At 39.8% G+C, this 21988-nt stretch overlaps 2 protein-coding genes across 12 annotated transcripts in view; one reads left to right on the top strand and one right to left on the bottom strand.

Moving 5' to 3' along the window:
* The window catches only part of LOC110851134 (MAP kinase-activating death domain protein), a 30898-nt gene that overhangs the window by 3532 nt on the left and 5378 nt on the right, over positions 1–21988 (top strand). For 3 of the 10 annotated variants that reach the window (XM_035853239.1, XM_035853240.1, XM_035853243.1), the window contains exons 3-34: positions 2223–2395; positions 2535–2580; positions 2650–2730; positions 3417–3576; positions 4065–4460; positions 4784–4925; positions 5126–5236; positions 5417–5464; positions 5582–5784; positions 5935–6073; positions 6668–6742; positions 7381–7827; positions 7934–8095; positions 8177–8387; positions 8514–8868; positions 8962–9307; positions 9418–9513; positions 9661–9807; positions 9950–10181; positions 10403–10740; positions 10818–10951; positions 11188–11212; positions 11289–11402; positions 11487–11688; positions 11780–11901; positions 11976–12167; positions 12241–12668; positions 15140–15200; positions 15306–15333; positions 15486–15618; positions 15815–16106; positions 21116–21124. In XM_035853239.1, coding sequence (XP_035709132.1) covers positions 2270–2395; positions 2535–2580; positions 2650–2730; positions 3417–3576; positions 4065–4460; positions 4784–4925; positions 5126–5236; positions 5417–5464; positions 5582–5784; positions 5935–6073; positions 6668–6742; positions 7381–7827; positions 7934–8095; positions 8177–8387; positions 8514–8868; positions 8962–9307; positions 9418–9513; positions 9661–9807; positions 9950–10181; positions 10403–10740; positions 10818–10951; positions 11188–11212; positions 11289–11402; positions 11487–11688; positions 11780–11901; positions 11976–12167; positions 12241–12668; positions 15140–15200; positions 15306–15333; positions 15486–15618; positions 15815–16106; positions 21116–21124 — 5601 coding nt within the window. In that variant the 5' untranslated portion in view covers positions 2223–2269. Of the gene's footprint in view, positions 1–2222; positions 2396–2534; positions 2581–2649; positions 2731–3416; positions 3577–4064; positions 4461–4783; positions 4926–5125; positions 5237–5416; positions 5465–5581; positions 5785–5934; positions 6074–6667; positions 6743–7380; positions 7828–7933; positions 8096–8176; positions 8388–8513; positions 8869–8961; positions 9308–9417; positions 9514–9660; positions 9808–9949; positions 10182–10402; positions 10741–10817; positions 10952–11187; positions 11213–11288; positions 11403–11486; positions 11689–11779; positions 11902–11975; positions 12168–12240; positions 12669–14064; positions 14138–14210; positions 14672–15139; positions 15201–15305; positions 15334–15485; positions 15619–15814; positions 16107–21115; positions 21125–21988 lie in introns of those variants that run through there. The other 7 variants (XM_035853241.1, XM_035853244.1, XM_022098780.2 and 4 more) reach the window with 6 other exon arrangements.
* Positions 12700–14793, bottom strand: LOC110851135. 2 transcript variants are annotated; one of them, XM_022098781.2, is made up of 7 exons: positions 14652–14793; positions 14456–14588; positions 14177–14379; positions 13987–14118; positions 13597–13924; positions 13361–13525; positions 12700–13296 (listed from the first exon to the last, which is right to left on the bottom strand). In XM_022098781.2, the coding sequence occupies exons 2-7, from the start codon at positions 14580–14582 to the stop codon at positions 12911–12913; spliced, it is 1341 nt and encodes a 446-aa protein (XP_021954473.1). In that variant the 5' UTR covers positions 14583–14588; positions 14652–14793; the 3' UTR covers positions 12700–12910. The 2 variants fall into 2 exon arrangements, with proteins under 2 accessions (XP_021954473.1, XP_021954474.1); XM_022098782.2 differs by having other exon boundaries at positions 13987–14115.

Genomic DNA, 21988 nt, shown 5'->3' with positions numbered 1-21988 from the left:
TATCGTATCAACCCACGCTGCTGCTGCTGGTGCTCATCACCAGTATCACCACTAAGCGTCCTGTAATTACACGACACCCCAGAGTTTCCATTCGAAATACTTTAATTCGAACGCATACTCTGTCTTTCCCGTTCCCTTTCTCAAACAAATATCTAAATGGAACGTTCTTGAGTCGTAAACGTTGTTGAGAGGAGATAGGATTGGCAATTGAGTGGTAGCATTCAATTCAAGAATCGTGGATGTAGTGGAAGAAAGCGAGAAGAGAGAAATGAGAGCTCTTGGCTGTTGTGTATTGATCTGATGCGCGAAATCCTATGCCAGGACATATCTTCTTCTTATTCTGCTTGCCTTAAGAGAAAAGGCTTCGCTCTCCAATGATTCTAGTTCTGTGTGCCATATTATGCCCTCCTTCCTGCCTTTTCATAGATATATCGCTGCCTTCATACGATGTGTCTGTTCTTCCACTTGGGGAATTCAATTTAGTTAAACTTTCTCTTTTCCTCCTCCTGCTACCTACATACCTTTCCTCCTTCGACAAATGCCAAAAAAATAACGTTGGGAGGCCTTTATACGTACGTATGTATGTATCATACGTTAGCTCAAAACCAATGACATATTTTCTAGTTAGGAGGAGGGACTCAGAACTTATCACCCACCGACTTTGCTGCCCTTTCGATATGTTGTACATGGTTGTATTATAAGTGAGTGTACTAAAAACCCCATGGCCTCATCTTCCCCCATTACACCTAGAAAAACACGAATAAGGCCCTATTTTTCCTTTATGAAAAATCCTATTTTCGTTTGATTTTGAATTTTTTGCATCACTGTAGTCCAAGATAATTGCTTTTTCATGTTCAGTATGTATTAAACTCAATTTTTGTAAATTTCTGTGTTTTCGGAGACAGTCAGAAAACTAAAAAATATTGAAAATTTATGAAAAATTGAGTTTGATATGGAATATAGTAAAACAACTATTTAGGAGTAGAATGGTGCAAGAATTTTAAAAATCTGAGACAAAATTGGATTTTTTAATGAATTTTTGAATCTTACGACTTTTTATTTTCGCCACTTTGAGTGGGTGTGGCGGGCTCAAGTGGGGTCAAACCACTTGGGGATTCGAGTAGACTCATCGGGTACTGCAGCATAGGGCACCAAAATCGTTTGGTGAAAAGTTCAGAGTCCTCTCCTCCAGGAAGGTCTTTCTCTCTCCCTTCATTTTGCATTCAAATCCCAGTCGTTCATTACTAAATAATATAGTTCGTTAGTTAATAGAGGAGAATGTACAAAAGCCACAACTTTGTTTTACCTTCTCCTCCCTGTATTGGCATCGGAGTTATATTGTAACTTTAGGTTAAACTCCCTCCACATTCGTTATTGAAATGTCAGCACGGATGATGATGATGATGCTGTTTGACGTTGAACATTGCATTGACGCATTTATTTGCTTAATATACAACATTGAGCAGAAGCCATTGGCAGGCAGCGGCAGCAACGGCGTCCAGGGTGATAATCTGCTAGGTGAAGGAAGCAAAGAAAGTGAGAGCACCGCCAGACGACCGACCTGCGTTTATATAAAAACTAATTTTATCATCCTTCGTCAAACGCGACATGATTGTAAAGCAAATTCATCAGCACTCACACAGCAAATTCTGCGAACATCGTCGTTGTTAATGCGTTATGTAAGTTACATGAAGTGATGAAAATTTTTGATTGAGTTGAGCAAACTATTTTGAGTCCATATTTGATAACATGCAATATTGAGGAATAAAATTTAATTCCCTTCACCAACATCGAAGAGTGGGCTGTAAGTGGATGGTGGATACATGTGGGTGTGGGTTGAGATTTTGAGATGATGAGGTTTGACTTGGAGTGGCAGTGATGATGGCGATGATGAGAGTGATGGTTGTATGGCTTGCCTTGCTTTTGTGCACAGTAGTGACTTTCACTTTGAATCATAACAGCCTTTCACTCGAAGCAGTCACTCGTTCCGAGTTAATTTTGGCTTGAAAAACCTGAAAAGTTCCAAATGTATAGATATATTTATTTATACATAAATATTTATATATAGATATTGCACACATCATATCACTTCAGTTCATCATAATTTATCCTTTTTTTCTTGACTTGACCCGAATCGCATGTAAAACCAGAGTTGCAAATAAAACGGGTGACGTATGTAAATATGTAAATGAATTAATCCGTGGCTGGCTTCTGATTTCTAGGGAAGCGGAGAGATGCACGAGAAGGATGACACTGCGAGGCGCAAACAATGAGTGAAAAGTTTCTGTGTCCACGATTAGCGGACTACTTGGTGATTGTGGGGAGCCGGAGTCCACATCACTCAGCAATCCAACCTCCAGAACTACTCCGACGATACCCACTAGACGATCACAAGGTAAGTAAAAAGAGTTTTGATTTTGGTTTCCCCATGCGAAATTCTCCTTCTATGAACTCTTCCCAAGAGACATCAGAAGTCACAAGCAGTACTTTCCTTTAATGTGCTCCATAAGTAATTGGCTCTCGACTATTAATAGGATTTCCCTCTGCCAATTGATGTGGTCTTCTTTTGTCAACCTGAAGGTAGGTGATGTCACGGTACATAAAACATGTTGAGAGCTTCCACGATTCTAAGAAATTTTCATGTTGAAGGCTGTGTTTCTGCCGGACCTAAACGACCTGCTCTGCGTGATGCTGTCTCCTTCGTCTTCACGTTGACAGATAAAGATTCAGGTGGGTGATTCTTGTACCTATTATTGGCACTTGGTTGTATAAGTAGAATATGTAGCTTGCATAAGTTGTGGAGTACAATAGAGCAGCAAATCGTTAGCAGAGTAGGTGGCTGGCTGGTGCAGAAAGAAGGTGCGCCACGAACGAAGGGATCAATTTTGTTTTGCGTCTGGATTTTGATTACAACAGAGGAAATGAATCCCATCATCATGCATCATGGTTGAATACTCAAACGTATAAATCATGGCATAATTGAGTTATGGGTTTTCGGGATTTGTGTAATATGCAACCCATTGTGGTAGGAGTACCTTCCTACCCGAACACATATCTACTTACTCAGCTGGGCTCACATGCCTTGCCACGACCTGGGAGTTGGTTGGGAGGGAAAAGCATTAAATTTGTCATTTTATCCGCTTTCACTTTCTCGCTTTCCCTCCCTCTCCCTCTCTCTGTGACACCAAAAGTGTATGTGTGGTAGACCATGAGCAAGAGAACTTTACATAATTCAGAGTTCATAGTCGTATCAATATCGTTACAACCACGACAAATGCGTATGAACTACCGGGTTTTGTCGTTCTATAGAATATGTCGTATTTGAGAGATAACAAATTTCTGATGTGATTCATATTCCCGTTTTTATTCCGATGGTGAAGCTTATTAAATTTCCTGGTCTGTCTGTAATCACACAGGGAAAACGAGATATGGGGTTTGCCTCAATTTCTACCGTCGAACGGAACGCACATCTCCTCCAGGAACGAGCAGGCGGAAGGACTCTGAAGGAAATCCAACAATCAGAAGGCAGTCGTGGAGAAAGTCTTTGGAGAAAAGCTCAGACTCTGCCTTCTCCAGGTGAGAGATAGCCTGAAAATCCCCGATGTAGCCTCTGGGGTATTTTGCACTATCATGTGCGCGTGGTGCACGATATATTTCAATTATAACCAGGCTTCTGTATCCTGTGACTAATTACCTGTTAGCCCAACAAGCCATGTTTTTACGATGAGCAGAGTCAGCAGGGCTTATGTATCTACATATGTAGCACGTAAATCATTCCTCCCTGTTTGTGCTGCATTATGAGCCGGGTGGCTTGCTAAAAATGCATTCAAGGATTTATAGGTCAAAGTTTTTTGCAGTAAAAATGTACGCTCATTTAAAATTATTACTCAAAAAGTTTCTGCTTAAGATGCTAATTGCACGAATCCCCTTAACGCCTAGATAATTAATTTTAATTTTCCCCACTAAAATGGTTAATGGCTGAAACGAACGTTAAAGTGCTCGCGGGCAGAGGAAGCTCTTTGCATAATGGGAAAATTTGATTAATTTTCAAAACTGATACATAGTGATCACCGAAGCGGAGTTGCTCCCAGCGATTCGGAACGTGAAGGTCCAAGTCGGAGAGATTCCGATGCCACCACCACGAGCAGCACCACCACGACCACTCAATTTCACCCCACCAACCCCTTTCTCACGGAGCCAGTCACACCCTCGCCTCGCCTGGGGGTGCCCTACGAGTCGGAGAGTGGAGGCTCCAAATCGCCCTCGCCTGCGCCGCCGAGGACGGCGACGAGGAGGAAGCAGCGGAGTAAAAACCACACCTTGACATCCCTCTGCCTCCTCTCCCATCATCCCTTCTTCTCCTCGTTTCGACAGTGCCTCACACTTCTGAAAAAATTAATCGATGCATGCAACGACAATACTGCACCTCAGAGGGTCGGAGCCTCCAAGCAAACGACACGGTGAGCAAGAGCGAGATAAATTTAATGGACTTTCTTATCATGAACTATGTATGCACGTATGTGTCAGGGTTAGAGATTCATGCCATGAAAGTGCACTAGTCGTATATCGTGGCAGTGATTAAAATGGAATGGATGCCGTAATGGCGGACATTATACCGAGTTGGTTGGTAGGAACAGCAGCAAATATCGAAAGCGCGCATGCATGCATGAATTCAGATAACTGTTGCTGTTGCTTGGATGTTGATGGCAAGAGTGAACCGTCGACATTGGTGGAAGCTCTAATGAAGCAATAAATAAGGAAAAGTGGGTTATTAACTTTCCAGGGACAGTTTATGGAGCGTTCTGACGGGGAGAAACACAGATCTCGGCTCCTCCATCGTGGCTCATGACGTACGAGAGATAGAAACATGGATCCTCCGCCTTCTGAGCTGTCCCGTTCCTGTCCCTGGTAGTACAAGAGTTGAGGTAAGATTGCGAAAAAAGAGAGGAGCAGAAAGAAAGTAAGCAGCAATCCCAGAGAAAGTAGTTTAACTTGACTCGGACCGTTTTATCACACACCAAGTCGGATAAAATCTCTATAAACACTGAAAAGCAAGCGACACTCGAACGTAACGCGCGCGTCTCTGTCACTTCATCTCTGAATGCTTTCTCTTCTTGAATTACAGTTGGAAGTCTTGCCACCTGAACTACATCCACCTTTAGTGTTCGCCTTGCCTGACAAAACTCGTTTCAGTTTAACAGACTTTCCATTACACCTGCCGTTAGAACTTCTTGGGGTGAGCTTTTTCAAACAATTTCTGCATACATGGATGCAATTAGTTAATGCACAGCAATAACGATAATACGAATTTACAACTATGTATGTGTCTTCTCAACCTTACACTGTCACGCATGACACAAATTCGTAGATAGCTACATGCATATTAGCATAAGTAATCGTGTTTTTTATTTCTTAGGTGGACTCTTGTCTCCAAGTCCTGACGCTCATTTTCCTCGAATGCAAAGTACACACAAATAACAAGTCTTTTTTATTGTCTCAACCTCAAACACAACATGTCTGAGTTTGATTCTCTCTCTTCTCTGGATGATGTTTTTTCTTCTTTTTTTCCTGACTTTGTTAGGTTGTGATACAATCCCGGGACTACAGCGCCCTTTCCATGTCCGTGCTCGCCCTAGTCACGATGCTCTACCCGTGCGAGTACATGTTCCCTGTAATTCCCCTCCTCCCGACCTGTATGAGTTGTGCCGAACAACTCCTGCTGGCACCGACGCCCTTCATTATCGGCATCCCGGCTAGCTTCTTGCCTTACAAAAAACATTTCCGGTAAAATTCAATTATTTTTCTGACGAGATTTTTGTTCTGTTTAATGAACCAGTTTCTTCCGCCGAGTTGCTCATGGAAAAAATATTACATGTACACATCTTGTTTGTTTGGTTTGTCAATTCCTTTTTCAATTATCTCGTCCTTGTGCAGACTTCCAGAAGATATTTGGCTCGTCGACCTGGACGCCAATAAAATATCCGGTCCCAAAAGCGTAGAGCGAGATAGCTGTGATTTCATCCCTGCTCTTCCTGAACCTGAATGTTCCGTTCTGAGAAATCACCTCAAGCAGGTAAGGTCGGCTTTTGTCTTCCACGTGAAATGACAAAGAGAAAACGTAATCCTCTCCTCTTTTTTTGTGTCTCATTTAATTACAAATTGTGAAAAACAAGAGTGTGTCCAAAAAAGTTGGACGAATCCTTTTCCTTTCAATTCTCTTTGCAAGTTTTCCCAGTGTGTTTCCTATTTCTTACGTGAACGTATATGTACCATGCCCTGGAATGATATGATACATTTCGTCATTTTCTTAACATTTTGTATCACAAGAATCCTTGCACTTACTTTTCTCTATTCTTCTCAACAAAACACCACCGTGTGGAGCACTCACAATCCACATCCTTCTCTCACACCACTACTTTCACCTACTTTCACCAAGCAATGTTTAACCTTAACCGACTCTTTTTTATAATTTAATCCTTCATAGAACTTAAAAAATAAAATTTTGGAAACAAAATAAACATTCAGTTACACAATAAGTCAAAATTCTGTAATGACTATTAATCCGTAAATGGATTCTGTACCTACTTAGACTGCATTCGTGTTTCTGTTGTCAATGTGTACCTAATTTGTGTGTTTCCTATTGTTTTCTCCCTCTGTCGTCAATTAGGCCATGGGGCGCATGGATTTGCAGGTCAGTTTTTCATCGCCTTCGACCACGCAGGAATTTGGTGTTAAGGACAGTGTTCGTAAAAAGACTTGTCTCTACTATTTCGATTAGATTTTGCCCATTTGCACCTTTAGCGTGTTCATTTTTATAAGCATATTAGAAAAGACTTTCAGATTTAGACATTTGTTAGCAATTTGTACTTACTTGCAATAATTATTAGGTGAGCAGATGCGGCAGTTTAACCACTTTTAAATATTTGAAATTAGTGCTGATTTCTCTCGCAGTAAATAATAGCGATGCTGTAATCTATTTTCTCACTTGTATTGTACACAGTTTTTAAATTGCACTGCATGGAATTAACCTCACCAAAAAAAATCGAAACAAAATAGCCACCTTTTAGTTTTCAAACCTTAAGCTTATAAGTAAATGCACAGCACATTTGTATTTGTGCCGTTCTTTCTTGGCCTCACTTTCTATCTACATGTTTGTAACTCGTATGTAACTCTAAGGCACATGTAATTGCTGTCCTGTTCTCTCTCTCTTTTCACTGCTCTCGTTTCAATGTGGAATGTTTGTTCAAGGTGTTTTTGCACACACACATACACGAAATGTGCTATGTGATGAAGGCTTTGCTTGGCTTTTCCAATGATGAACTAACTTTAACTGGATAAAGGCGGCTCGCAAATTGCATTGTTCTTCTGGGATTCCCACAGGCCCTGACAAGTATGGCATCTGCACCATTTCCAGAACTCACGTCTCACCCATCAAGTGACACTGATATTGACCGTAGCACTCAAGGGCACCCACAAAAGGCCACCCACACGGCCGCATCCAATATCACTAGTACCTCTTCTTCTTCGGTAATGGTTCCTTCTCCCTCAAAGGCAAAGCAGCAAGCAGCACAAAAAGAGCCCTTGCCACCCCTTCCTCTTCACCAAGGAGGAGGAGGACCGCAACCCCCTTTGAAGAGTCCTTCAAAAAAATCATCTCCTGGCGGCTCAAGTACCACACCCACAAATGTCAACGTGCCTCCTCATCCTCATACAAGTGGTCAACAACAACATCAACAGCAACCACGCCCCTCAAATGCATCCACATTCAACCCACTTATTTATGGGAATGATGTCGACTCTGTGGATGTCGCCACGCGAATCGCAATGGTACAATGTTCCTCCAACTATTAATTTAATGACTTCCTACACACACACACATGTGCCATACTTACAATTAGTGTATAAAACGGTATTGTGTTTTGCGTGTGTGCAGGTCCGATTCTTTAACTCTGCCAACATACTGGCCAATTTTAACGAGCACACGAGAACACTGAGGCTGTACCCGAGACCCGTTGTGGCATTCCAGATTACCAGTTTCCTTCGATCTCGTTCACACAATCCTTCCCAATTTCTATGCAGATTTGCTCGAACTCAGGTAAGTCATAAAATTCCAATGCGCGTTCCCCCTTTCAATCAGAGTTACATGTCACGTTATTTGGATGAATGTGTGACACAGGCTGTCGAGTACTTGGCAGAATGGAGTCTGGCTCCAACAAATTTGGCATTCCTACGTGTGCAAACGGGTGTTTACGACCCGACAATTATCGGGGACAAAGCCAAATGGTTTGCTCACACCCTTCAACCCATCACGTTCAATATTCATGTCGATGTACCAGGATTGTGTTCAGTGCTATCAGGCGCACATCAAGTTTCTGCAGTTCCCACAGGTGCAGTTCACCTTTTGTAGCAAGTTCATTTGCTAAGTTTTAGCTCATCTCATAAATTTCTTGTTTCCTGTCTGAATGTCACTGTCACATTTCTACTTTTTTTTCTATCCGCCACGACTTTTATAGATGAAAGTGGATCTGACTCAGAAGGGGCTGCCGATTCCGGGGATAGCACCTCAAGTTATTCCTCTCTTTCTGATTTCGTCTCTGAACTCGCATCCTCAGATCTTTCAGCTTCTCGAGGGATTGCTATTGCTGCACGAAGGAAATCACATCAAAAACACCAGCCAACTACAGCAGAAGAAGAGTACGAGGTGGAAGAAGATTATCCGTCGCAACCACAAAGACATGAAGTATTTAGCAGAAATATTACCCAGCTTTGCAGTAGCTTGGACTTGTCCACCGTATACAATCCACCATCGTCCCTTCTCTTGCCGGGTGTGCAAGATCCCAGCCAAGCACGAAAAGCATCCATCTCAGGGTTAGAACAACATTAATATTTTAATAGATGGATGTCTGTCTGTCGGCTTTTTACTGAAAAAATACGTTTCCTTCTCTATTTCCCAACAAATAGTTCTGGCAGCGGGACTGAATCGGAGTCCAGTGTGAGTTCTGGGGATGACACTCCAAACTCTAAAAGACGCGAATCTAGAGAAAGCAGGAAGAGCTCGGCTGGGACATCTTCCCAGCCGGAGGGAGGTGCAGGAGGGGTTGAAGATGACAATGTGCCTCGTCAACAGAAAGGTGGTTCACCTGCTGCGTCTACACCCGTGCCAAGCAAAGAACCAATTATGCGTCAGGGGAGTTTTGGTTCGGGATCAGGCTCAATTTTGGGACATATTGCGTCTCATGCGAAAGAGTTGGTGAAGGAAACAAAGAGACAAAGCAGCCAGGAAGGGCTGTTATCACAAGTCGACAAGGTAATAAATCGAAATTAACAGCAGTTTGTGTAGCACATTCAGAGTCGTACACACATGCATTATTCCTTTCACAAGAGTCTTTATTATTCACTTTGTTTTTGAATATACAGTTGAAAACTAAAACGAAGGAGAAACTCACTGAAGTGAAACACGGATCTTTGGGATCCTCTGGGGATGAATCTAGTTTCTTATCCCCGCTAGAACACGTACGCCTTTCTCCATTATATTTATCACCACCACCAGCAACCCCATGCATGCATGTTGTGTTGGAAAATAGATTTGGATTTCCAGGCAGATGATATGTAAGCGAAGTGAAGTAACGTGATATTAAAGTATTCATATTTGTAATTCAGCTCACGAGCCAAGCCAAGAGGAAGGCTGGAGAGGCTGGAAAATCGGTCCAGGCATCTTTGAGCAAAACATCTCTAGATGAATTTACTACGGCAGGAAAAAGTACGTGGGACGATATCACAAAATCTGCCAAAAAAGGATTACTCAAGGTTTGTAATCAATCATTATAAACTAACAGGACTTGCGAAATGAATATAATCAGAATAAAAATCATCATAATGAAAGGATTGTACATCTGCCAAGTCTCTGTTTCAAATTCCAAATAATTTACGACTTTTTTCATGTTTCCAGTCCTTGGGAGAATCTACAGAGTCCAAGGAACCACCAGAGCTGACAAGGAAACAATCTTTGGAGAGGAGAGATTCAACGTCTTCAACGTCTTCAATTGCTTCTCGAATGCTCGTACCACAAATAAAAGGGGATGTTGGACGAAATACGAGTCGAGACTTTTTTGCAAATATGAGCACAGAGCTCAATGGCTTGGCTACTCAGACTACATCCATGTTCTCTGACTTTTTTGGAGGTGAGTTACTAAATCCTTCGGTAAGATTGATGGTGGATGGTGTGAAGCATGCTTTGAATTTGAAAGTGGTAGTAGCACTTTGGATGAGCACTTAAACTTGAGGTGAATAAGTAACTAGCGTTAGTGTTGCATACACGTGCACGTTCTGAATTAGGTGAATTTTAAGTCTGATGGATGCTCGAGGGATATAAAAGAAACGAACCTTTATTTTTTCCTTGCAGGTGGACAACCTGGGGGACAACCGCAGAGAAGCAGTATATCTGCATGTCCCAGTCCCAATCGAGCTGGAAGTCCGGCCCCCTCATTGGCAGGAAGTACGAGCAGTTTACCCACGGCAGTTTTAAGCTCGAGTCAACGAGAAAGTACTGCAAATCAGCACCATGGCCCCTTTCCGACAGGAAGAAAAGGACTTGTGGAGCGTTCCTCTCTCATCAGACACACCACATCTCATCTTCACCCTAAAAAACCAAAGACTGACTTTAAAATGATTCAAAAATTATCTGGAAGTCAGGCTGCAACAAATAGCACAAGTGCAGAAAATCAAGCGTTTATGTATGAGGTACGAGAAAGGGTCCATAAATATGTCACTAATTTTGACAATTGCGCACACCTAAAGTAAATATTAATCTTCTACAGGTTGCCAATCAAGTGCTCAACGGGGAAGGCGTCGGATGGCTTAGAGTGGGCAGACTAAAGAAACTATTTGAAGACGAAGGTTACCGTGTTGTGGCAGTGGCCAAGATCAATAAAACGCTTGACAGAAAAATTGGGTATGCCAATTTTGTGTATTGTTTTTATAACGTCAAATGAGTGCTGAACTTTTGTATAATGTTTTAAAATCTGAAGTCTATCGAATAATTGATAGACAAAGTTTTTCCAATCTAGTCTTTCATTTCAATTTTGGTATCTCTACCTCTATTCCACAATATATTACACAATAAGCACTCTGGCTGACTGACATTTTTTAGCTTTCTCTTATTGATGACCATTTCCCTTTGTTTTTCAGACCAGACGATCATATCGATGATGTTGTAAGTTTCTGAGAATTTAAAACAAGATGCCAACTAATGGAAATAAATGACCATTATTTTTGTTACTTATTTTCAGTGCGTATCAAAACCTGTATGGAAAGGAATGATCAAATTACTTCAACTTCTAGTAGGGGGTTTGGAATTTAGTTATGCAAATCGTGGAATCGGTGGGATGGCCTCTGCTTTCCAGGTAAATCAAATTTCGCATACAAGTTTTAGACTTGCATTTGCAATTCATACAAATAAAATCCATTCTCTTCTCAACTTTGTGCAGATCTTGGAAATTGCCCACACGCACTACTGGACTAAAGACATTGCGGACATAGCTGCGGAAAGTGGTTCTCATTATTCACAATACTTGGACCCCAACGTTCTATCTCCAGGAGTTTTGTCTATGCAAGGTTCTCCAATTTCTTCAGAGCAGGCATCCCCAGAACCATCACGGAGACCATCGGCACAAGTTGCTGAACCCATGGGTACTAAATACTTATCTAAATACGTATAAACAAAGGCATTCGTACGCTTCGTTACTGTATTCATGCCCAATAATTCCGTTGTTAATTTTAGATCCCAATATTGAACAACATCATGGAGTTGGACCTGGGCCTAACACTACCGACGTCTTTCGAGATATTTTCCAGAGCAAGAAGCAGTCTTTAATGTCACGCCTAAGTTCATCCGAATGTCATGTAATTCAATAACATGAATATATTTTTACCCAGCCGAGGAGGTTAAATCACGATACAACTTTGTAAATGCGCAGATTGAAGGTGTTCAACATCCTGTAGCAACCGCTGGAAGTGGACCTCAACACTCTGGTAGTGTCGTGGTAAACCCAGTGATGAACCCCTCGTGGTCACAAATAGGTGCTGGCAGCCTAAGTAAGCCACGATTGACAAGCCGACTTTCTCAAATGTCGTTGAGATCAACCGTGTCAGATACGGAACTGGAGCAGGTATGTGTACCGAGGTCATGCTATTTTACACAAATGGATTCTCCTTGCTAACAGGAAGTTTTAATTTGGCCAGGGCTCTGGTCGAGGTAAAAGGAGTCCTAGTGTTTGGTCGAGTAAATCAGCACTAGCAGCTGGACTGCGGTATCATGCTGGTTCATTGATTCCAACCGGAAGTTCTCCCACCAGTCCTGAGAATGGCCGCATGTACTTATTTGAAGGATTAGTGCGAGAAAGATCAAGTCTATGGGATCAGATGCAATTTTGGGAAGACGCTTTTCTTGATGCTGTTGCTCAAGAACGGGAAATGGTAGGAATGGACCAAGGGCCGAGGGAGATGATGGAACGATATAAATCTCTGAGTGACAGTGAAAAAAAGAGATTGGAACACGAGGAAGACAGACTTTTAGCAACACAGCTCTACAATCTCGTATCATTCATGCTCATGATGGATCTGAACAGAGTGGAACTGAAGCAAAAAGTAAGAAGGCTCTTGGGCAAAAGGTAAGAAAATAATAAACTCGTACTACGTAGATTAGACGTTTAGCTTATTTGAGTTTATTAAGTTTGTAACAACAATACAAATAGACTATATAGTTCATTCTTAAAACAGCAACAAATTATCACTCTTCAACAGGCATATTAAATTGTGCTCCAGTTAGGTTAACATGGTCAATGTTCTTTTGAGGCATATTCTTATGTTTGAGGGCAGCGTTGAGCAGATCTTTCAATTCTTGGTTGTACTTTTAGACAAAGTACTTTGAGTCTCCAGTAGCAAGAACCTTCACAGCATCAAAATATAGTCTTGCAAACCATTTGAGCTGACACGCCACAATGAGTGAAACTCCGTAGACTCCAAGAGGGAATGCAAGGTCGGGACGCATCTCATGACCTTTGGCTCGTTCTGCTCTGGCTGATCCACACATTTCAACCCAACTTTCATTCTGGGGCTCGTCTGCATTGTCTCCTTGGTTTGCAATCTTTTCACATGCTCTGACTATGTCATCCCATAACTTACGAGCCACTTCTTTGATATCACCAAATTTAGTGAAACAAATACTGATATCCACCAACTTCCCATTCTTATCCACCCATGGGATGACATAGAGTTGATAGGTGCACCCGTATTTAACTAGAAAATCATGTCACATATTAAGTTAGAGTTTCATTTTATATATAGCAACAATGCAAAATACCTGTAATATATTCCGGCTGAAATAGCTTCATGTCGATCTTACGCTTTGATGGAGAGAGAAATACAAGTTTTCCAGTAGGTGTGACATGGCGAAGACTTGCATGTTTGTGAACATTGCGGTTCCTGCTGAACAACATGAGACACGTCGGGCAAGTATATTTGAGATCTGCAATATAAAAGATGTGAAATAAAGTTCAAGTCTTATATATATAATAATTAATAATAATTATAATTTACCAAAATGTTTGGAAATAACATGCCTTTTCATGTTAGCGTGATCTTTCCATGGTGTAAGTGGGCACTTTTTGCAGCAAAACAACTTTATCTTCAAATGTTTTGCAAGAACATGTCTCTTTGCATGGTCCATCCTAGCAAAAGTTGTTTTACAGGGTTGCAGAGGGCATTTTAATTTGACATTGGAGTTTTTCCGAGCCTTAGACTGTTTCTCTAAATTTGCCACTGCATTAATGTATTCCTGATTATCGGTGGGAGGAGGTAGTGTTACAAAATAATCATTGATGCTCATTTCAGAAACAACGTCGGTGGCATCCTTCGCATTTTTATACTAAAATTGCAGACAATCTTTTAAGCATATGTACATACTTTTATATTTCTATGCAATTTAACCTCATTCATAAATGTCTCCACATGTGCAATTCCAATCAATCTATAACCTCCTTTGATATTATCCATTCGTGTTTGTAGTTTTTTAACAGCAGAATCAACCTGATCCAGTTTCCAGTCTCTTAAATCCACCTGCTAAATTCATAATAATATTGTAAGTAGTGCCTGTCAATCATTTTGGTTGTAAACAAACCTCATCATCTATATTTTCATCTGGATCTTCCAAGTTATCATCATCGTCATCGTCAGTACTTTCACCAACGGAATTGTTATCATCATCGTCATCATGGTCACCAAACGCGCCTCTCAATTCCCTCTTTGCTGCAGCGGAACTCGTCCCACCTCCGATTTGCAAGGATCGGGTCACCCTTCGTGGTGTTGACTCTGTTTCGTAACCTAATTGTGCATGAAAATGAGATGATCATCAGTTTTGTTAACTTTCTCCAAAATCATGCAAAAACGGGCAACCAACCAGAAGAATTGAACTCTTTTGATGATGACAGCCTGGCTCGCTTTGTGGGGGTGTCATAATTGTCACTGCTATCATGATCAGTCTCATCGTCAGACCCACTTTCCCTTTTGATAAGTTTAGGTGGCATTATATTCTGTAGAGTTGATTATTAAATTAGTGATGATATGATGAATGATAATAACATAATCATACTTACAGTTTCCAAATTGATCAATACACGTAAACTGTCACCGGTTTACTAAAAACTAAAATTAGATTGGATTTGAACAATCCACGTAACAAACTAAAAGTAACACTACTCACTAAAACTAGACTAATTCTACGTAAGCTTGTATTGTCGGAAACTAAGCATATGAAACTATTATTATTATTATTCACCCTTTGAGTTTTTTTAAATTGAAGAAATCTACGCTCAGAACAAAACAAGTTGTAAAAGAGGAGGGAAGAGATTAGGAATATTCCTTGACTTTGATTTTGAACATACTGACCATCACCAAGTTGTATAACAAATTCGAGAGTCCATCAGTACGATACGCAGGTAGGAGGAGAGGCTGCATCTCTGTAATGCGAGCTCATTTGGTTACAATTCATTAAAATATTGGTCATTTCACTAAACATCTCATAATTTAGATCAATATGCCATATGTAATGCTCTGACTTAATCTTTGATTTGATTTTATAAAGTCACATGGGGCTTGTCTACAGCCAGGAAATTAACCAGTTGCTAGAACAAGTGAACCACTTGGTGAGTTTATCTGACTACCGTTCTTCCACTGCTTTTTTCCTCAGCTTTCGTAACTCTGTCACTTTTTTTGCAAATAATTGTTCTTCTTCTATTTTCCTAATTCAGAGAGGAAATGCCGTTGATTTGAAACCTGGTAAGAACGACAATTTTTATGTACCAACCCCCGTTAGTTAATACAATTTATTATTTAATTAGGAATAAATATTTAAATGTTGTAATGTTTTGCGGAGGAGGTAAGAACAAGAAGATGAGAATTTTATGTTTCATTTTACATGTTTAATTCAGCTGGCTCAAGATTGACACACCGACAAACATTCGCAGTTCACGCCGGAGCAGAACCAATTGGTGATCTCCTCTTCATGGAAGTCCGTGACGACGGTCTGGTTCTGAGGAATGTTGCTGGAGCCATCGTTGAACGGTATGTCAATGTCCAGGCATGCGGATCAGAGTTGTGAAGAGATGTTCCCAGTAAATATAGCATGCTCACCATGCATGAAAATCATTTATGATCAATTCCCCAGTTGAATAAATAGTATACAGTTTATTAACCAGTACATAAAGCGTAATACTTACGATCTATGTACGTATTAAGCATATCCTTTAATATTGCACAGATGGTGGTGGGAGAGGTTGGTGAACATGACGTACAGCCCGAAAACAAAAGTACTCTGCCTGTGGCGCCGAAATGGAGGTCAAACCCAACTGCACAAGTACCACTCCCGAAAATGTCGTCAGCTTTACCAAGCAATTAAGGAAGCCATGGAACGAGCCGCTGCCCGGGGAAATTCCCCCCTCCCAGGCACCGACCTTGGTGGGGAGTTTCCCGTCGAAGACATGAAAACTGGACAGGGTGGTCTTCTCCAAGTCTGCATGGAGGGTGTCGGACTATTATTCGCCAACAGCAAGGTCAGTTTGTTGATCATGCTAATATTTCCGTCGCCATCATGTTTTCAAAAATTTCGTCAAGTTTTATGTAAATTTTCAATCATCAAGTTTTCATGTTGTTCATGTCATGTCTTCCATCCATCCATTTATTCATCATCACGGACTTCATCAACCTTCGCACACAATGAGTTTACTCCTCCCTTTTTTTAGTACTCTTTAACCGTCACATTACTAATTATCTGTCAATGTTCCTATTCTTAATATACGTACGTATGTATGTACCAGCAAGAAAGCCTTTATTGTAGTTGTGAGTAGGACTTACAGTACATCCTCCACGGGCGACTTCACATTATGAACAGTCAGCCCGTAAGTTTTTGATAACGAGTACTTTCCAAGTCCGCGTCTTCGAAAGAAAAAAACCGTCTCATCATCTAGCTCTTGACATACGTGACGTACTTTGTGTACGAGGTTACACAGCGAATGAGTTTTATTTGACTCAACCACGCAGTTGGTTTCCCCGAATTAAAGACAATGAGGCAAGTTATGTAGGCCACAGTACAGTGTAAATGTCAGCCACGGAATGTGATAGCAAACTGTGATGACAGTTAGTTATTGGCGATGGTGTTGACGGAAAAGCCGACTAAAATAAACAGTAGCTCTTATGTGGGGCGGATCAATTTCAATTTTCTCGTTGAAATAGACAGGTGTACGTTCTAATGGATTAATACTCACGTCATCGAAAGCCATTGTGAAATGAAATGAAGGCAGCTCTCAACAGTCAGTTATTCAACAGCACAGTGTCATTCCAATGACCAATTGACTTTCTATTTTTGGCCACAGGCAGACAATAGCTACGTAGGTGACTTATGTGAATATGAGGTAACATATGCCTGCGTGTACCTTCATTTTCTCATTTTTAACTCATTTCGTCTCTTCTACAACGTACTAAACGGAGTGCACGAATGACACGTGCAATTTATTATTCATGCAATAAAAGACGTCAGAAAAGTTAAATTGAGTTACTTAAAATAGGTTACGCATTTAAGGAAACGACGTCAATGAAACGAAAGGCGTAGTAGTAAGTAAAGTATACTTTGGATTTCGCTTCAAACTTTTTTAAAAAATTGCAGAAACAAAAATATCGTGTCAACATATGACGAGAGCTAAAATAACACCTTGTTGTCTTTAATTGGTGGAGGTGGGCGGTTATGTTTGCGGTATATCGCGTGATTGGGTCAAGAAATTTATTTTGCTGTTCTAAAATGAAGGACCTATCTCAAACTTTCCTATTGCTGTTGTTTTCTTTTTATCTCTATATTTGTCTCTCTCTCTGTGTCTCTCTCTTTCTCTCTCTCTCTCTCTCTATTGGCGTATTTTTATACTTTTTTACTGTTTTACTGGCCATCAAGGAATGCCAACATGCTTTGTTCTCTCTCTTTTCTCTTCACATTTATCTTTCTATACCGTTTTACGTACTTTCCCTATTCTTTATTAAATATGTGTGTCAACTCGGTATGATATGCGCCGGCCTTGTCAGTTTACTTTATTCTTATTTTATTTGTCTTCTCCTTCACCACTCTGTTCGTACATATTACTCACATATTATTCCTTTAAATATATTACGCACTTTCTCTTTTTTAATTACCTTTCGTGTGTTATATTGTAAATTTCTTTGTTCATGGTTTGTATTTTTATTATAAATACTGAAATTGAAGCTTACGAGGAGATTAGTTGAAAAGTACTTAAAAAATCAAGTTTGGCTAAGGTCGCATTGACAAATAGATCATTTTGCTCCTTATTTCTTTACCTTAAATTCACAATCCAGTTTGATAAATGTGTAAATATGTTGGGAGCTTTAATACGTATTCATTCATTCATGCATGACTTTGTATTACCGTCATTGTTTTAATCTGTCTGAGCAGATAATGATATAATTTTGTAGTTTATTTGATTACCTTATTTATCTAGTGCTCCCAAATAACTTGTTTTCCACTTATTATTTAGTTTCTATTATTAAATTTACTTTTATCCCCGTGGGCGTTCGAGAATGTGGGAGAGTTATTTGTTTTGGCAATTTTGTACCGGGACTGAATCGACGCGAAAAGCCAGAGTCATTTTATAACTCGGAAACTATAAGTGATCCCTTCTGAATACATGGTACTTCATAATTCAAAGCCAAACTTTAAGTATTTTTGCAACTTTGCGCTCTGATAATTCTACATTTACGCAATAGTATTTTCTTGCTATGATCTTTGTCATTGCGAGCTTTTCCAAACTTTACAAAAATACTTAAATTCACACAGTTGATAGTAAGAAGCCGTGCATAGCAATATTTTTCAATGCATGGTTTTTGGGTCAGCAGTCTCGGATTCATTTACGATATGAGAACATAATATTCTTCAAGGTGTCATGCTTTCCTGTCATTCAAATTCTGATAAGTCTCCTCATCAACAGTTGACAGCTTGAACAGATTTACACTTTTCTGGCTTCTCATCTCTCATACTCTCTCTCTCCCAAATTAGTATTGCTAAGTCACGTACGATACTGGTAGGCCTTAGGTGAAAGTATTTGAGCCCCCTTCATACCCTTTAATTTCCCTAAAGAAACAATTGCTCGTCATGGTTTCGTATTACAGATTGGCAAAGTTTAAACAAATAAGGACTTGCAATGTAGAGGAAGATTTTACCAGCAGTTACAATTTTTTCTTAATATATAATTGTTTCCCAATTCATGACTCATTCTCAATTTGCCTCTCTTTACATAACTCTTTATCCGACATATTACGACTTCATTGGGGAATCTTGTTAGGATATACTCTGCATACTTGAATAGGTGTCTCTACTACTTACATACTTTGAAGTAGCGTACGAAGAAAATCATACCATTTCGTCATAGTAAGTACATACATATTAACATATAAGACAAATGCTTATACGAAAATGTACGAAACCAGTCTGACCTTTGATTTCATAACCTATGACGTACAATAGATGTCCACAAGATAATACTTACTATCTCCGAGTGTGTGAATGTCAAAAAATTAATTCTAACGTATGCATTAAACTGTTTGGGAGTCCTTTTTAACGCCTTTCTCCAATTTTATCTCTCTGTGTATGTAACAATCTTCCAACCCCAGGTTAACAATTACTCTGCCACTCTGCCCATACCATGTTTCATCAACTCCTCCCGGCTGTATTATGTAATTTGCAGTGCAGGTAACCAGTTAAGCTGCCAAGGAATGATGGTAATGACAGGAAAATGTATGGTGGACTCGTGCTTTTCAGTGGGAATCATTTAAATTACTGTGTGTTCTTTCTCTCTATTTCTCTATCTCTTTGTCTTTCCGACCTCTTTCTCTCAATTATTACCTCATTTAAATAACCTCGAAGTAACCTCGAGTGCCAAATGACGATGAGATGACGTAACAACAAATAGTTGCTATCCCGCAGTGAGTATTCAATTTAGTACCAGAGTTTTCTGTCTCCAAAATAACATACCTTTATATTTATGTATTTATCGTTCATCGTTCTTTCATTTGAATGTGGTAGTCGTAGCACTTTCACTCTCTTATTGTCAACTTTAAACTCGTTTCCCCTAAAATTCATCCCCACGCCGTGTTTCATAGCCTCAGTCAGTACGATGTATTCTGCACTGTTGCTATATAATTTTACTTCAATCACCATCAGTTATCATCCGTCATCTCTCTCTCTCTCTCTGTCTCCTTTTGTTTCAAATCTATGGTTGTTCTTAACCCTGTCATGCTGTGGTTGTTTGTAGTAACCCATGTTTCAAACTCGTGAGTAATAGGATTTTCATAATCTTGAACGTATTTTAATTTGTTAGTTAATTAATTAATTAATTTGTGAGTATGTAATTTCTAACTTCCTACACACCTCCTTCCGTATCTTGGTTTATTCCCTTTTATCTTTGGGTAACATACTTGAGCATTTGTGTCAGTGCATTAGTGAAGCTTATTCTCATCCATCGCTAAACGTACTTGTTTAGTAAATATATTCTGTAGGTTAATTTCATCAAGACCAATTTTAGAACAAGGTCATTGGAGGGTAATCGTATTGCATTTGCATACGAATAATAAATAAACACTGCGTCGAGGCTGGGTGTCATTAATTAACTTTCTCTTGACAATATCATTTCAAACTTTCATTACTTTCAATTTACCTTATTTGTTTTAATTGCATTCTATTATTACGTAGTCTTAGTTGTCTTAACATTATAATTATCAATATTATTATTAATTAACAGTCAATGATATGATGGACGGTCGTGTCTGTCAGGAATATTTGTCAAGGTTGTTAGATTCTGTAGCTATGTATATCCCACCAATCAATTAAACAACTAGGCGACTGTTGTGGTTTATTTTTAATTTGCGAGTAGAAACAGTGAAACTTAATCTTCAATTTCACTCATTCTTTGTTTCACCAGGAAGTTTGGAGATGGTCCTTCTGCATGAATTCTGAAATGTTTTTCATAACAATTTCAAATGTCTGTGATGCAAAAAAGAAAGAATAATCATGTGAAACGCAGGTGATAAATCAATGATGTAAAATTATTCAGAGAATTTTTTATACTGAATCAATCGACCATTTCAATCGACACACTCTTCCCGAGTAATGAGCGATTTAAGGTCTGTCAACATACTTTCATTCTCCTCTTATGTCTCACGAAAGGAGTGATTAAGAAAATAGTATAATATTTTACAATTGGAAAAGATACAAGTCCACTTAATTGCTTCTCTCCAAGTGCGATGTGTGGTAAGACGACGACGACGACAAGTGAACAGTGTGTGGTGTCAACATGCGTTGCTTGTAATGATTGGCTAACAGTATTCATCATGATCAAAATGAGCGATGTTGTTGTGTTGATGATGATTCTAGACCAAAAAGTACTAACGAAGGGCCTTTCTCTGTTTTATTCTTGTTTTTCGATCATCCATCCGGCTTTTCTTCGTGCTACGGTACCGATCCGATCGCGGATGGCTGGTGTTCCACCCCAATCCCATCCAATTACAGGATTTCGAGGTATTTAAGCCTCCCATATCAATTAAATTTTAACTAATCACTACATTAATACAACTTCACATCATTGTCCAGTAGTCAATATATTTGTAGCTCTATATATATAGTCAAGAGTAGACTAGTATTTGTACACCCACCCAACCACTCACCTACACGTGACCACTCATCCCTTCCCACAACACCACCCCACACACTCATCCGTAATAAACAAGAAACCCACCAATTACTTAGTTGTCGAGTTTGTGTGGAATTAGAGGGAGCTTGATTATCAGCACACACCCGACATACTTACGCCTTACTTACTTACGTAGGAGCAGAGATACACACATTTGAACTCACCACTCAGGTCAGGGACTTGTTTGCAGGTGTCGTTATTAATTGTTGGTAGCTGGTAATTAGTAAGAAGCAAAAAGTGATCCGTCCAACACAACACCATGCCACGGACAGCCACAATAAGCACTTACGACTACTTTCACTCCTCTCTCTCTCTCTTTCTCTCGCTGCTCCTTTAGTTACGTGTTAATTACTAGTTCGTGTTGTCATTGTCTGAACTCATCAAAGTAGTAGTTCGATGGGTGTAATCATTCATGTAGTAGTTTATAGTCGAGTCATCCTCTAATCATTATTACTCTCCCTTCTTATTTTGCATTACAAGCTCCTTTTCCTCACTACTCGTCCCCTTCTTCTTCTTCTCGTCAGGGTGTTTGTGTCACTTTCTCTCCAAAAGTGTCTGACTTTGCCTCATTTCCTTTGTATATGATCTCCAGTTATTTTCTAGGTTGATTTTTATACTATATGTCAAACACGTGTTTTTTGCAATCTTTTGTTTGCTCCATTTTTACAAGAAGTGTTAGTAGTTGTCCTTCA

Source organism: Folsomia candida, unplaced genomic scaffold, assembly GCF_002217175.1.
Source record: "Folsomia candida strain VU population unplaced genomic scaffold, ASM221717v1 Fcan01_Sc006, whole genome shotgun sequence".
In the NCBI taxonomy this organism is placed as follows: domain Eukaryota; kingdom Metazoa; phylum Arthropoda; class Collembola; order Entomobryomorpha; family Isotomidae; genus Folsomia; species Folsomia candida.
The sequence above is the reverse complement of the archived record's forward strand: the minus strand, read 5'-3'. Positions and strand labels throughout refer to the sequence as shown.